The sequence below is a fragment of the Muntiacus reevesi genome, chromosome 11 (assembly GCF_963930625.1).
Source record: "Muntiacus reevesi chromosome 11, mMunRee1.1, whole genome shotgun sequence".
Taxonomy (NCBI): Eukaryota; Metazoa; Chordata; class Mammalia; order Artiodactyla; family Cervidae; genus Muntiacus; species Muntiacus reevesi.
Genome location: NC_089259.1, coordinates 70,178,831 through 70,193,920, shown reverse-complemented (window position 1 = coordinate 70,193,920; position 15,090 = coordinate 70,178,831). Strand labels below are relative to the sequence as shown.

Sequence of the window (15,090 nt, the reverse complement as noted above, 5' to 3'; positions counted from 1 at the left end):
ATTCTTTACCGTCTGAACCACCAGGGAAGCCCAAAAATACTGGAGTGTGTAGCCTATCCCTTCTCCAGGGGATCTTCCTGACCCAGGAATCGAATCAGGTTCTCCTACGTTCCAGGTGGATTCTTTACCAACTGAGCTACCAGGGAAGCCCAGTTTGATTATGATCTGGGTGTGATCTTGCTTAAGGAGGAAAAGCATAACGAATCAGTAACCAAGTCTATAAATTCTTCCCATCTGGAATGAAGGGCAAGATTTCAGTTACCTGTGATCAACTGTGTCCAAAACATTAAGCAGAAAATTTCAGAAATAAGTAATTCATAAGTTTTAAGTCTCACTCCATTCCCAACAGTGGGATGAAATCTTGAGCCATCCCACCCAAGAGGTGAATCAGCCTTTTGTCCAATGAATCCAGTCAGTTAGTCACTTAGTAACTGTCTGGCTTATTACATCAACTGTTGGGATATCATGGTGCTTTACACTCACATACACACACTCTATATGACTTAATAACGGCCCCAAAGCATAAGAGTAGTGATGCTGGCAAATCACATATGCCAAAGAGAAACCATAAAGTGCCTCCTTTCAGTGCAAAGGTGAAAGTTCTTGCCCTAATAAGGGGGAAAAAATCACATATACTGCTGACAGCATGAGGCTGCTAACATCTATGGTAAGAATGAATCTACTGTTCGTGAAATTGTGGAGGAAAGAGAAATTTATGCTAGTTTTGCTGTCACATCTGAAGCTTCAAAAGTTATGGCCATGGTGCCTGATGAATAGTTAAGGTAGAAAAGGCTTTATATTTGTATAATAAGGTATTTTGAGAAGGAGATACCACCTTAATATAACTTTTATCATAGTATGCTGTTAAAATTATTCTATTGTATTATGGGTTATTGTTGTCAATCTCTGTGTCTAATTTATTCCAAGTATGCGTGTATAGGAAAAGTATAGTATAATAGGAATGCTATCAATGGTTTCAGGCATTTGCTGGAAGTCTTGGAAAATAACCACCAAGGATAAGGGAAAATTGTTGTATTTAAGATACTTAGATTAACAAATGAGAATAGGGTCTTTTTTAATAAAAGAAATCTGGAAGACGTAGGAGTGATAATTTTAAAAAGCTGCTGTAGCTCTGAGACTTTATTTAGGTGGAAAAAATTAAAGTTTTATTCTACTTACTATGTGATAATTTGGCAGTAACTTTATCCTTACAGAGCACCACTATTTTCATTAAATAAGTATAGCCTATGCTGTCTAAAAAAAAGTCAATATGATTTATTCTATGAAACACAATATTCTTATTATATAGCACTCATTAATCACTTCTTCCACATACAATGAAAACAGCTAATGTCATCAATTTTCACTTATATTACCCCGATGTGAATAACTTTGAATAACATTTTGCCAAGCAACATTAAAATACAATTGTCTCTCTGAACTGCATTCAGTTCACAGCCAATCTGTGCCAAAGGATTATGGATAATAAAGGCTGGAATACTTTGTTGCTCCACTAACTTGAGTGACCTTTCTGAGTCACTTAATTTTTGCATTTTAAAAGTTTTTCTATCTGTCCTTAGAAATGACACATAAAAGAGACCTCAAAGTTGGTTCACAACCTCAGGAGTTCCCCAGGTGAAATTAGAATCTGGCCCCCATATACAGATGCCAAAGAGAGACCAGAGAATTAGAAAGACCACTCCAGATCAGTAGATGGCAGTTTTCATCCGCAAGGGAACTTACACACCAGGCTTGTCTTGGGCAGCTACAAGATGAGTCAAACTCTGAACCCACCTGCTAGAATCTTAAAAATTCACAGAGACCTTAGTGGGGTTCAGGCATGGATACAGTCCAGATGGTCTCAATAACACTATTTTCTCAAGGCTGCTTCCTTAGAGTGGTTCCCAGCGTGGGAACAGTGGGTGAAATGTACATCCAAGGACGGGGTAGGGGTTAGGTGTCTCTGATTGACCAGGTCCCGCTTAAAGATCAGCTGGTGGTCAGGTCCTCTTGGTGACCTTCTCCAACATTTAAATATCATTTAGTCCTACTCTTTCTTTTGTCCTGCAGTAGAGGAATGCCCAGGAATGACCTGTCTGAGGAATATTTCAAATCCGTTTATGTGTCTAGGAAAATGCTATAAAAACTAAAATGTATAATATTTATGTAAACAAATAACCCTGCACTTGATTAATTTCATTCTCTTTAAAAGAGAAATGTAGTATTCCTTACTATCCTGAACTCAAATGTACTGGAATGTTTAATAGTATATGTTTTAGTAGTATTCTTTAATAGTGTATTTCATGTGACTTTTTATATGGGAAATTATTTCTTAAAGATTTGCAACCCATCAGATATGCTGATATTTGACATTTACTGCCAATAGTTTATTTCCTTTATCCCACAATCTCAGTCAAAAATTCAGTCCAAAAATAAGTGGAAATGAGGAGTTAATTAAATGTTTGTGAAAGGTTCATAATATATATTTTTTTCTTATGCTCTATGAACAGAAATAAAGTTCCTTACTCATCTGCCTTAGATTTCTGCCTACTGACCCATAAAACAGGAACTCTTCAATATTTATTTAGCCTCAATAACATGTACTATGCTAGGTACTGCAAGAGATGCTAAAAATGAATAAGGCATGAGCCCCCAGGGAATATATCATCTCTAGGAGGAGAATAAATAAGCACTGTATTCAAATTCTAAAGTGAGAATTATAAGTGGTATATGGCAGTTAAAATAAAGAACTTGTGGGAATTTAGAGGAGGGATAGATCATACCAAGTGGGAGAAATCAGGAAATGAAGGCTAACCTCAGGAAGTGAGACCTGAATAGAATTTCCAGAGCAAGGTCCTCCAAGGAACCAGAATGCTTACAAGGATGAGGGGAAAAGAAAAAGTGGAATGATCATGTTTCAGCAACTTGAAGAGACCCAGATTCCCTGTAGTGCAAAAGAGTAAGGAGGAAAAAAGGAATGAACCACGTGCAACCCCTAAGTTAGTTATCCCGGCTGCTGCTTCTATTTACCATATATTGTAATATATATAATAAATTTACTCTCTTCTGAATAGAAAAAGGATCATTCCTGACTAGAAGCCAGAATCTTGAGGCTCCAGCCTTGCCCAGTTAAATAAAACTGAATATTTTGAGTTGTTGAGTCATACCTACTGGAAAAACAGTTAACTCTGCTCCAAGGCTTTGTCATTGAACTTGGATGTACTAAATTCAAGAGTTTGGGGGTTAGACAGTCCTTGATTGAAAGTGAGTTTCAAGCACAGCTGACAATGATTTTGGCTGATAATGACAAGAGCAACTATCACTTTTCTATACATTTTCACCTGTTTTTTCTCTAAACTAGCTCTTCTGAAAACTTTAATGTGCACAGATATCACGTGAGGTGCCTGTTACGCCAGGGGTTTGGATTCAATAGGGTTGAGGTGGGGCCTGAGATTCTGCATTTCTAATGAACCCACAGGTAATGCTGATGCTTCAAGTATGTGGACCACTTTTGAGGACGAGAGGCTTTTGCACAGCTCCCAGACAGCAGAATCAGCATTACCTGGGAACTTGATGGCTATGAAATGCAGATTATCAGACCCCTGCCCAGACCTACTGAATCAGAAACACTGGGATGAGACCCAGTACCTTGTGTTTTAACAAGCCCTCCAGGTGATGTCACTGCTTTTCGAACACACTCGAAGCACCTGGCGGGAAGGCTGGGTAAAATTCTACTTATTGAAGACAGAATCTCAGCCCCAGATAGCCCCCTGTAACTGGTGCGTGGTGTGGTCTGGGCAACGGGCTGTCTAAAAACTCTACCAGGTGACTCAGATATGCAATAAAATTTGAGAATCCCACGAGGGAGATATTTAACTTTTGGCAGGCCTTCATTTCCGCCTATGTAAATATCCACGCTGTGGATAATATCCACGCTGATTCCTGCCTTCGCGTCCAGATTTTGCCATCTTCAGCCACACTTGGTCAAAATCCCACTTCAGTCTCCCCTCCCGGTGTCCCACATCTTCGGTCCGAGAGCCTGAGGTCCCGGTGGCGGGACCCGCCAGGACACCAGCCAAGCTCCGCACTCCGGCGCCGCCTTGCATCTACGTGGCCCAGGGGTCCGCCCTCGGGGGCTCCCGGGACAGCGCCGGAGCGCTCGGCGCATGCGCTCGGCGCCCTCCAGGCCCCGGCCCGTGTAACGGACTCGCGCTCCCCCCACCGGAAGTGGGCGGTCGCGCTACGGGAGGAGCCGGCGGTAGCGTGGCGGCTGCGGGGCTGAGGGCGCGGGGCTCGTGCTTCCCCGGACGCACCATGGCAAAGGCCGCCGGCGTAGTGCGGCTGCTCCTGGGCTTCACGGCGCTCTGGCTCTCGCTGCTCGGAGCCCGGACGGCCTCCGCGTCCAAGGCGGTGACGGCCCACTTGGCCGCCAAGTGGCCCGAGACCCCGCTGCTGCTGGAGGCCAGGTGAGGGAGTGCGGGCCAGACCCTCCGCCGACCCCGCGCGGAGGGAGGGTTCGGCGGGGCTGTGGGCGCCCCGGGACCTCGACGGCGACTCAGACGCTGAACCCCGGGAGCATCACCTCCTCCGCTTACTACCCTGGGCGCCACACTCACTTGCGGCTCTTTTTCCCCCTCCATTCCTTCTTTGCCTCACCCACGGGTTTGAAAACTTTTAATTCCTTTGGATTTTCTTAGCATTTACGTGAGAGAAAAGGAAAACTCGGGGGTGGACTGTGGTGTTTAGTGCAAGCTCTTCAATTGATGGAGGCAGTTCTAGTTTTTAGGAACCGGTATTTGAAGCACCTAATTTCATACGATGGCTTTCTGTGGAGAAGAGAGCGTCCCAAAGCTCTGACTTCTTTCTGAATCTCCTCAGCTGGAGTTAGTGCATAAGGTATCATGTACCTTATGTGGAGAAACAAAACTGGGAGATAATGAATTTTAATCTTAGTATTCCAGTAGTTAAAATTTGAAAGGTTTTTTTTCCTTTTTTAACCGGCCTGAAGTTGTTTTGTTTTGTTGGCGTGAAGTTTTTAATGCCAGTTGCTTTTGTATTAATACTTCATCAGAGCCATAGCTTTTGGTTCCAGAGTCTTCATCACCTCCGTGATGTTGCATATATAAAATATGAAAACAGATTTTTTAACATTGAGCTATAATTTATGTAATTATTATATTATTATAAATTATAATTTGTGTAATTATTATGTAAGGTATTAGTTTCAGGTGTGCAACATAATCTGATAATGTGTTCACATGGTGTGAAATTATCACCATGGACATAAGTCCAGTTAACATCTGTCAACACATAATTACAAAGGTTTCTTTTCTTGTGATGAAAACTTTTAAGATCTCTCTTGGCAGCTTTCTAATATACAGTTCTTTACCTATAGTCACCATGCTTGACTGATTATTCATATTGTAGCCAAAAATTTGCACCTTTTGACCACCTTCGCTCATTTCTGCCTGCTTCTGGCACCCAATCTCTTCGCTGTGTAGGAGCTCATTTCCTTACTGTGTTATGTTTGTTTTAAGATTTCATAGGGTATTTGTCTCTGACTTATTTCACTGAGCAAAATTCCCTCAGGTCTGTCCAAGTTCTCACAAATAGCAGTATTTTCTTTTTTTATGGCTGAATAATGCTCGCGCGCGCGCGCGCGCGTGTGTGTGTGTGTGTATGTGTGTGTGTGTGTGTGTACATTTTCTGCACTCTCCAACAGCCCCAAATGCTTCTCCAGTGTCCCGCACAATTTCCCTGATATGGGGAACTGACCCCTGCTTCAGGTCCCCCACCCACCCATGTGCAGGTGCAGTCCTACTCACTCACCTTTTTTTTCCACTTCTCCTTTCATCCTGCCAAATTTTTCATGGATCTATATATTCCTTTCTAGTGATCAGGGACGCTTGCCCATTCTCAGCTGATGTTCTGCAAGATCTTCTGTGTCTGAAGGGGTATTCCTGATGCATCCATGGAGAGAGATGCACTCCACATCCACCTGCTCCTCTGCCATCTTCCTGTCTCTACATTTTCTGTATTCTTTTATCATTCCGCGGATTCTTAGGTTGTTAAGATGTCTTGGCCATTGTAAATAATGCTGCACTGAGCATAGGACTACCTGTATTTTAGTTACAGTGTTTCTCACCCAGAATTGGAATTGCTGGATCATATGATAGTTTGTAAAAATTTTTGATGAACCTCCAAACTGTTTTCCATAGTGGCCGTACCTGTTTACATAAGCAGCAAGGGTGCACATGGATTCCTTTTTCTCCACAGCCTCACCACACTTGTTATCTCTCTTTTATATTTATATAATTATATATACATATAATTTTATTTATTATTGGCTCTACTAAGTCTTTATTGCTGCATGGGCTTTTTTTGTAGTTCCTGGGCTCTAGAGCATGGGCTTAATAGTTGTCATGCAAAGGCTTGGTCCTCCACGGCACGTGGGGTCTTCCCAGATCAGGGATCAAACGGATGCCTCCTGCATTGGTGGATGGATTCTTTACCACTGAGCCACCAGGCAAGCCTATCTATCTCTTTGGGTTTTGTTGTTGTTGTTGTATATGGCCTTTATTATGTTGAGAAGAGATAGGCTGCCCACACCAGTATCCTTGGTCTTCCATGGTGGCTTAGACTATAAAGAATCTGCCTGCAATGTGAAAGACCTGGGTTTGATCCCCTGGAGGAGGACTTGGCAACCCACTCCACTTTTCTTGCCTGGAATCCCCATGGACAGAGAAACCTGGTAGGCTACAGTCCATGGGGTCGCAAAGGGTCAGACATGACTAAGTGACTAAGCACAGCACATGTTGAGGATGTTCCCTCTATACCTATTTTGAGTTTTTAATCTTGATACTGATTTTTTTCAAATGCTTTTTTTTTTTTTGCGTCTATTGGGATGATCATGTGGTTTTATCTTTAATTTGTTAATATGGTGTTTCACATTTGTATATTTGTGGGTATTAAACCATCCTTGCCTTCCTGGAATAGCTTGATTATGGTGTATGATTCTCTTAATGTATTGTATTCAATTTGCTAATATTTTGTTGAAGATTTTGCATTTATGTTCAGCAGGAATGTCGACCTTTAATTTTCTTTTCTTGTGTCCTTTTCTGGTTTTGGTATCAGCATAATGCTGGTCCTATAAAACAAATTTGAGAGTGTTTTATTTTGGAAGAGTTTGAGGATTGGTATTCTTTATTTTTTAAGTGTATTTTTAATCAAAGGATAATTGCTATACAATATTGTGTTGGTTTCTGTCATACATGTTTGGTAGAATTCAACAATGAAGCTATCTGGTTCTGGACTTTTGTTTATTGGGAAGCTTTTGATTACAGATTCGGTCTCCTTATTAATAATAAGTCTGTTTGGATTTTTCTATTTCATGGGCCAGTCTTGATAAGTTGTATGTTTCTAGAAGTTTATTCATTTCTTCTAGGCTGCCCAGTTTGTTGTTGTTTAATTGTTCATAGTAGTCTCTTAAGATACATTGAATTTCTGTGGTATAGATACATCTGTATAGATGTTACAATATATAGATATTTAGATGTAGTATAGATATTACAATAAAATAGTTTTTATTAAACAAAATATTCTAGTTTAAAATATGTCCTATTCCTCTACCTTTTCGCCAGTTTCTTCCATACTTTGCATGGATATGGTCTCACACTCAGTTCCAAATCAGTCTAACTTCTTCCATTATTAGACTGGCAGTTGGAGTGTTTCAATTTCTACTTGCCTCAAGAGTCTGAGAATTGGAACTCCCATAGGATGCTCTAAGGAGCATCCTTAGATTCTTCACAGTCTAGCCCCACTCTGTTGTACCATCCCCATAACTTGTAGTGAGTTGAACGGTGGCTTCCAAAAAGATATGTCCACATCCTAACCCCTGGAACCTGTGAATGTTACCTTATTTGGAAAAAGGCTCTTTGACAATGTAATTAAGGGTCTTAAGACATGATTCTTACGGATATGGATGGATGCTAAGTCCATTATGCTTATAAGATACATAAGAGAAGACACAGGAAGACCAGGATATATGAATAGAGACAGAGATAGGGTTGATGTAAGCCACAAGCCAAGGACCACCTTAAGCCTTCAGAACCTGGAAGGTTCTCCCCTAGAGCATTTGGAGGGAGCGTAGCCCTACCAATAACTTGATTTTGGACTTCTCCAGAACTGTGAGACATTAAGTTTCTGTTGTTTTAAGTCACCAAATTTTTGATAATTTATTACAGCAGCAATAGGAAACTGATTTTCTTTTGTACCTTGAAGTAGGGTACTGCTGTAACAAATACCTAAAAATGTAGAATTACCTATTGAATCTGACAGAAGCTGGAAGAGTTTTGAGAAGCATGGTAGAAAAAGCCTAGATTGCCTTGAGGAGACTGTTGGCAGAAATACAGAACACTGGAGTGGGTTGCCATGCCTTCCTCCAGGGGATCTTCCCAACCCAGGGATGGAACCCAGGTCTCCCACATTGCATGCGGATTCTTTACCATCTGAGCCACCAGGGAAGCCCAGGAATGCTGGATAGCCCAAGAATACTGGTAGCCTATCCCTTCTCCAGGGGATCTTCCCGACCAAGGAATCAAACCGGGGTCTCCTGCATTGAAGGTAGATTCTTATCAACTGAGCTACCAGGGAAGCCCTAAGACATTTATAATTTAGTACTGTTTGTTAGGGATGTTTATAGGCTGATGAGGCTAAGTTGTTCAACACCTATACCACAACTTAAACATTTAAACTGTATTTATTCCACTGGCATTGCTCTTATTGAAAATATTTTTTGAAATAACACTTATAATTACTGTCTGGCTCTTTAGTACATGTAAAATTATTCTCTACAGAAATTTTTTTTATCTATGTTAGAATAGATCAAATTCTTTTGAGAAGAAACCTTGTTATTTGGTGCTAAATATTATATAAAACAAATAAACAAACTGGAAATACCAGAATTTTGGATTTTTTTTTCTTTTTTGCTTTTAAAAATTTTGACCAAAGTAATAACTTACATTTTTGGAAGGTAAGATGCTGATTTAGATGGTCTCTCAAGGCTATTTTGTCCTCTAAGAGTAATGATTGGCAAATTGCCCATGAAAGTAATTCAAGAAGAGTTCTCAAAGTGTTAGAGCAGTGATATAGTGAAGTAGTAATTGTGAGGGAATACTTTAGTAAGGTGATTACTTTGAAGGATCATACTCGTATGTATAAATTCTGACATTTGGAAGAAGTCTTTTTCCCATAGTTGCACAATATATGAGCATTGTCAATAGTGTTTGGTCAAGTCAGTTAGGTAATAAGTGTTGTGCTCTACTTTTCTAAAGGTTTTGTACCATCACTTTTCGGTTACATCTTATTTAGTGTTTCCCATAGTTTCCTCTCCTTTTAGCCTTTTTGTTTGTTTATTTGCCTGTTTTAATGCCATTGAGTTGGACACCATTAATAACAGGGGTTGCTTTGGAGTTACTGCTTTAAATTCATATGCCTGTCATGTTTAGTATGTTGATGAATTAATCAGTTTTCTCACCTCCTTTTCTGCCTTTATCTCAGACTCACAAGAATTAGTTAACTTTGCATGTGTATTGAATGCCCTCAATACTTTCCATTTATATTAATCATTAGGTTTCAGTTCAGTTCAGTCGCTCAGTCGTGTCCGACTCCTTGCGACCCCATGAATTGCAGCACGCCAGGCCTCCCTGTCCATCACCAGCTTCCGGAGTCTACCCAAACCCATGTCCATCGAGTCGGTGATGCCATCCAGCCATCTCATCCTCTGCTCTCCTTCTCCTCCTGCCCTCAATCTTCCCCAGCATCAGGTTCTTTTCCAATGAGTCAGCTCTTCACATGATGTGGCCAAAGTATTGGCGTTTCAGCTTCAGCATCAGTCCTTCCAATGAACACCCAGGACTGATCTCCTTTAGGATGGACTGGTTGGATCTCCTTGAAGTCCAAGGGACTCTCAAGAATCTTCTCCAACACCACAGTTCAGAAGCATCAACTCTTCGGCACTCAGCTTTCTTCACCGTCCAACTCTCACATCCATACATGACTACTGGAAAAACCATAGCCTTGACTAGATGGACCTTTGTTTGCAAAGTAATGTCTCTGTTTTTAAATATGCTATCCAGGTTGGTCATAACTTTCTTCCCAGGAGTAAGCGTCTTTTAATTTCATGGCTGCAGTCACCATCTGAAGTGATTTTGGAGCCCAGAAAAATAAAGTCAGACACTGTTTCCACTGTTTCCCCATCTATTTTCATGAAGTGATGGGACCGGATGCCATGATCTTAGTTTTCTGAATTTTGAGCTTTAAACCAACTTTTTCACTCTCCTCTTTCACTTTCATCAAGAAGTTTTTAGTTCCTCTTCACTTTCTGCCATAAGGGTGGTGTAGTCTGCATATCTGAGGTTGTTGATATTTCTCCCAGCAATTTTGATTCCAGCTTGTGCTTCTTCCAGCCCAGCATTTCTCATGAGGTACTCTGCATATAAGTTAAATAAGCAGGGTGACAATATACAGCCTTGACGTACTCCTTTTCCTATTTGGAACCAGTCTGTTGTTCCATGTCCAGTTCTAATTGTTGCTTCCTGACCTGCATACAGGTTTCTCAAGAGACAGAAATCATTAGGTTTACTGAGGCTAAAAAAAAAGAAGGTGGGCAACAGCAGAATCTGTACCATCTGTTTGATGGTTGTATCCTTTCTAGTTTAAATAGTTAGATCTACTTGTTTTTGGTGTCTTGCACCTTGTTCCAAACAAGACTGAATAACCTTTCACCTATTTCACTATTTCCAAAAGGCTTTACATTGCTTTGGCTATTTTTTCTTTCCTATGCTTTTTGGATAAATGGCATTTTTTAGGGGGTTTCCAGGCCAAAGACTTAATGCAGTGTACCAATTTTCTGTTAATTTTTTGATTAAGGTGTTTTCTGTTTGAAATAAGATTGTCTACACAAATAGGTAGCTAAATAAAAATAATATTGCTTTATAAAGATATTTATAAGACCAGGTTTTATTTTTTAAAAATGGGCTATTTTTTACCTTTTTACTTTTATATAACACTGTCTGTATTGCCATTAAATTATACCTCTCAGGGCATTTCACATGCGTGCATGCTAAATCAATACAGTCATGTCCTACTCTTTGCGACCCCATGGACTGTATGTAGGCCACCAGGCTCCTCTGTCCATGAGATTTTCCAGGCAAGGATACTGTACTGGGTTGCCATTTCTTTCTCCAGGGGATCTTCCTGACCCAGGGATCAAACCCTATATTGCCATTAAGTTATACTTCTCAGGGCATTTCAAATAGAAGACAAAATAAATTATCCATTTTTTACCTAATAAAGAGGAAATACCAAAAGTAATTTGTCATATAGTCTTTTCCAGTTATGATTATATTCCTGTAGTTTAGAATGGTAACTCAGGAAGAATCATCAGTGTGTTCTCTTTTTGTATTATAGTAGATGGAAATCGGTAACCTTAGTTTTGGGAGTTTTGGTTTTTACCAGAAGTTGTAATTTGGCTCTAAAGTACATTTTATAATATCAAAATCATTTTTTAATTTCTAGCTATTAACTGATTACTTTTATTTTTAATAGTGAATTTATAGCAGAAGAAAGTAATGAAAAATTTTGGCAGTTTTTGGAAACTGTACAAGAATTAGCAATTTATAAGCAAACAGGTAGGTGTGTACATCTTTCAACTTCCCAGATACATATTTTCGTGCCTATGTTAGACATGTTTATTTTTAATGGTAATGTTTAAGTGTATATACTTAATTTAGTAAATCTGAGTATTAACTTTGAAGATATTTTAATGGAAACTATTCCAGTCATCCATTTCCAAACATATAAGGTTTTAATAACTTATTATAAGAAAACTTATAATTAGCAGCGTTTGGCTATTACATTATAATCAAGAAATAGAAATTGTTGAATTATGGTTTTCTTTTTACCTAGACTTCTTTGAAATAGTATTAGTTTTGCATGTAATAATGGTGAAAGAATTTTTTTTGCCATAATACTTTTACTCCTGAACTCTTAAAGAGATTTTTAATTTCTTCCCTTAACAAGCCAGATAACCTGTATACTTTCATTTTATCATTTAGAAAATGGGGTTAATCATTCCTACTTTTTATACGTGTGTATGTATACATATATACGTATATACATACACACACACACATATACGTATGTAGTTTTAAAATGAACACATGTTTATTACTGTGTTTCTTAGGGAATATCAGATGCTGAAATTAGATTTTAGCAGTGGAGGCTGAAAGGTTAATTATTGTTATAAGGAAAGGTTAAAAAAAAAGATTAGTTTACTGTCTCTACAGAGAATGGAATAAATTATGTTAACATAAAACCCCTCAAGTGGGAATTTTCTCGCCTTTTAAGCATAGAGAAAACTTCTTAGTAGGATGATTAAGTAGTTTAGGGTTTTATTCCTGAGTGTAAATGTAAGGTGAACAATGGTTTTGAATGTTTTAAGTGTTCCTTTACTAGAGCTTGTTTGGCTTAAATGGCCTATAAGTTCAACAATTTTATGATTTTTATGAGATAGGCTTAAGATAAAGAGAACAGACATACCTTTAATATTTTAAACTGAAATTATTTCCAAAAACAAGTAAATTGCTCTTTCAAAAAACTTACTAAAAAGCTTCACTATTCAGTAATCATTATTTGAATCCTGAGAGACAATATGCACTGCTTTAGATACTGAGAATACAAACATGAATAAGTGTGATCTATGTTCTCCAGACCTTGTAATATGATGGAAACAGCAGAACTGCTACTTGTGCTAGTAAGTGATCACAGCTTTACTAGGGACAGGTAGGTATAACATGGAAGGATATAAAGAGGTGCCTGGTCAGTATTTCAGAGAACACGACAGTCTTTCCAGTGGTAAGTGCTGGAGTTGAGTTTGGATGACAGGATTTAGTGAAATCATAGGGAAAGGAAGACAAGCAGAAGAGACAACAGGAGTAGACTGCAAGGAGAAACTGTGACCACTTAGAAGTCTACTTGTAAAGCAATGGGAGATTGTTGGTTTTGTATTTATCCCAGTTGAGCTATTTCAAATCCTAAAAGACGGTGCTATGAAAGTGCTGCACTCAATATGCCAGCAAATTTGAGAAACGCCACACTGGCCACAGGACTGGAAAAGGTCAGTTTTCATTCCAGTCCAGAGAAAGGCAATGGCAAAGAATGCTCAAACTATCGCACAATTGCACTCATCTGACACGCTAGCAAAGCTCAAAATTCTCCAAGCCAGACTTCAACAGTACATGACCTGTGAGCTTCAGATGTTCAAGCTGGTTTTAAAAAGGCAGAGGAACCAGAGCTCAAATTGCCTACATCTGTTGGATTATTGAAAAAGCAAGACAGTTCCAGAAAAACATAAATTTTTGCCTTATTGACTATGCCCAACCCTTTGACTGTGTGGATCACCACAAACTGAAAAATCCTGAAAGAGATGGGAATGCCAGACTACCTGACCTGCCTCTTGAGAAATCTGTTTCCAGGTCAGGAAGCAACAGTTAGAACTAGACATCAACAACAGACTGGTTTCAAATAGGGAAAGGAATATGTCAAGGCTGTATATTGTCACCCTGCTTATTTAACTTATATGCAGAGTACATCATGAGAAACACTGGGCTAAATGAAGCACAAGCTGGAATCAAAATTGCTGGGAGAAATAACAGTAACCTCACATATTCAGATGACACCACCCTTATGGCAGAAAGCAAAGAAGAACTAAAGAGCCTCTTGATGAAAGTGAAAGAGGAGAGTGAAAAAGTTGGCTTAAAACTCAACATTCAGAAAACTAAGATTATGGCATCTGGTCCCATCACTTCATAGATGGGGAAACAGTGACCAACTTTATTTTTTTGGGCTCCAGAATCGCTGCAGATGGTGACTGCAGCCATGCAAGCCATGTAAGTCACCAGCTTACTCCTTGGAAGAAAGGTTATGTCCAACCTAGATAGCATATTAAAAAGCAGAGATATTACTTTGCCAACAAAGGTCCATCTAGTCAAGGCTATGGTTTTTCCAGTAGTCATGTATGGATGTGAGAGTTGGATGGTGAAGAAAGCTGAGTGGCAAAAATTGATACTTTTGAATTGTGGTGTTGGATAAGACTCTTGAGAGTCCCTTGGAATGCAAGGAGATCCAACCAGTCCATCTTAAAGGGAAACAGTCCTGAATATTCATTGGAAGGACTGATGCTAAAGCTGAAACTCCAATACTTTGGCTACCTGATGCGAAGAACTGACTCATTTAAAAGGACTCTGATGCTGGGAAAGATTGAAGGTGGGAGGAAAAGGGGACGACAGAGGATGAGATGGTTGGATGGCATCACCGACTCAATGGACATGAGTTTGGGTAGACTGTGCGAGTTGGTGATGGACAGGGAGGCCTGGCGTGCTGTGATTCATGGGGTCGCAAAGAGTCAGACGTGACTGAGTGTCTGATTTTCATTTTGCTATTTGATATTTTTTTTTTAAAAAAAGCTAAATTAATATATCAGGTTTTCATGATAGTTAAAAAAACTAACACCAGATTTTCTGACTTTCACTTAACATCCTGAGTGTCCCTATCTCACATTTGTTCCTCTCAGTACCTGTTTATGGACTTCATTGGTGACATTTTCTATTGGAGAAGCTGTCTTGAAAATTACTTTTATAAATTTTGAAATCTTTAAGTCGCTTAGGTTTATTAGCATATTTTATACCTAAATGAAACATCATGTCTGGACAGACTGGAGGCAGGTCATTAACAAGTTGGAATATAAGCTCAGGAATACCTAAACCCAAACATAGGAGATGTATATATTTCAAGGTTGAACAGCTAAAATGAATTGTATTAAGGAAAATCAAACAAACAAACATAGGAGATGTATATATTTCAAGGTTGAACAGCTAAAATGAATTGTATTAAGAATTACTAACACAAAAATATAATTCTGTTGAAGTTGTTCATAATGGTGAGAGTCAAATGCATATTGCTGCCTTATTACTGATCTTGTTAGGCATAGGAAGAAATGGTATATATGAGGAATTAAATATGTTAAAAACT

At 39.2% G+C, this 15,090-nt stretch overlaps 1 protein-coding gene across 1 annotated transcript in view; it reads left to right on the top strand.

Moving 5' to 3' along the window:
• The first annotated feature begins 4,259 nt into the window (after window positions 1-4,259).
• UGGT2 (UDP-glucose glycoprotein glucosyltransferase 2) overlaps window positions 4,260-15,090 on the top strand; it is a 133,547-nt gene continuing 122,716 nt past the window's right edge. The window contains exons 1-2 of the mRNA XM_065902092.1: window positions 4,260-4,466; window positions 11,608-11,690. Of these exons, the coding sequence (XP_065758164.1) occupies window positions 4,315-4,466; window positions 11,608-11,690 (235 nt within the window). The 5' untranslated portion in view covers window positions 4,260-4,314. The remainder of the gene's footprint in view (window positions 4,467-11,607; window positions 11,691-15,090) is intronic.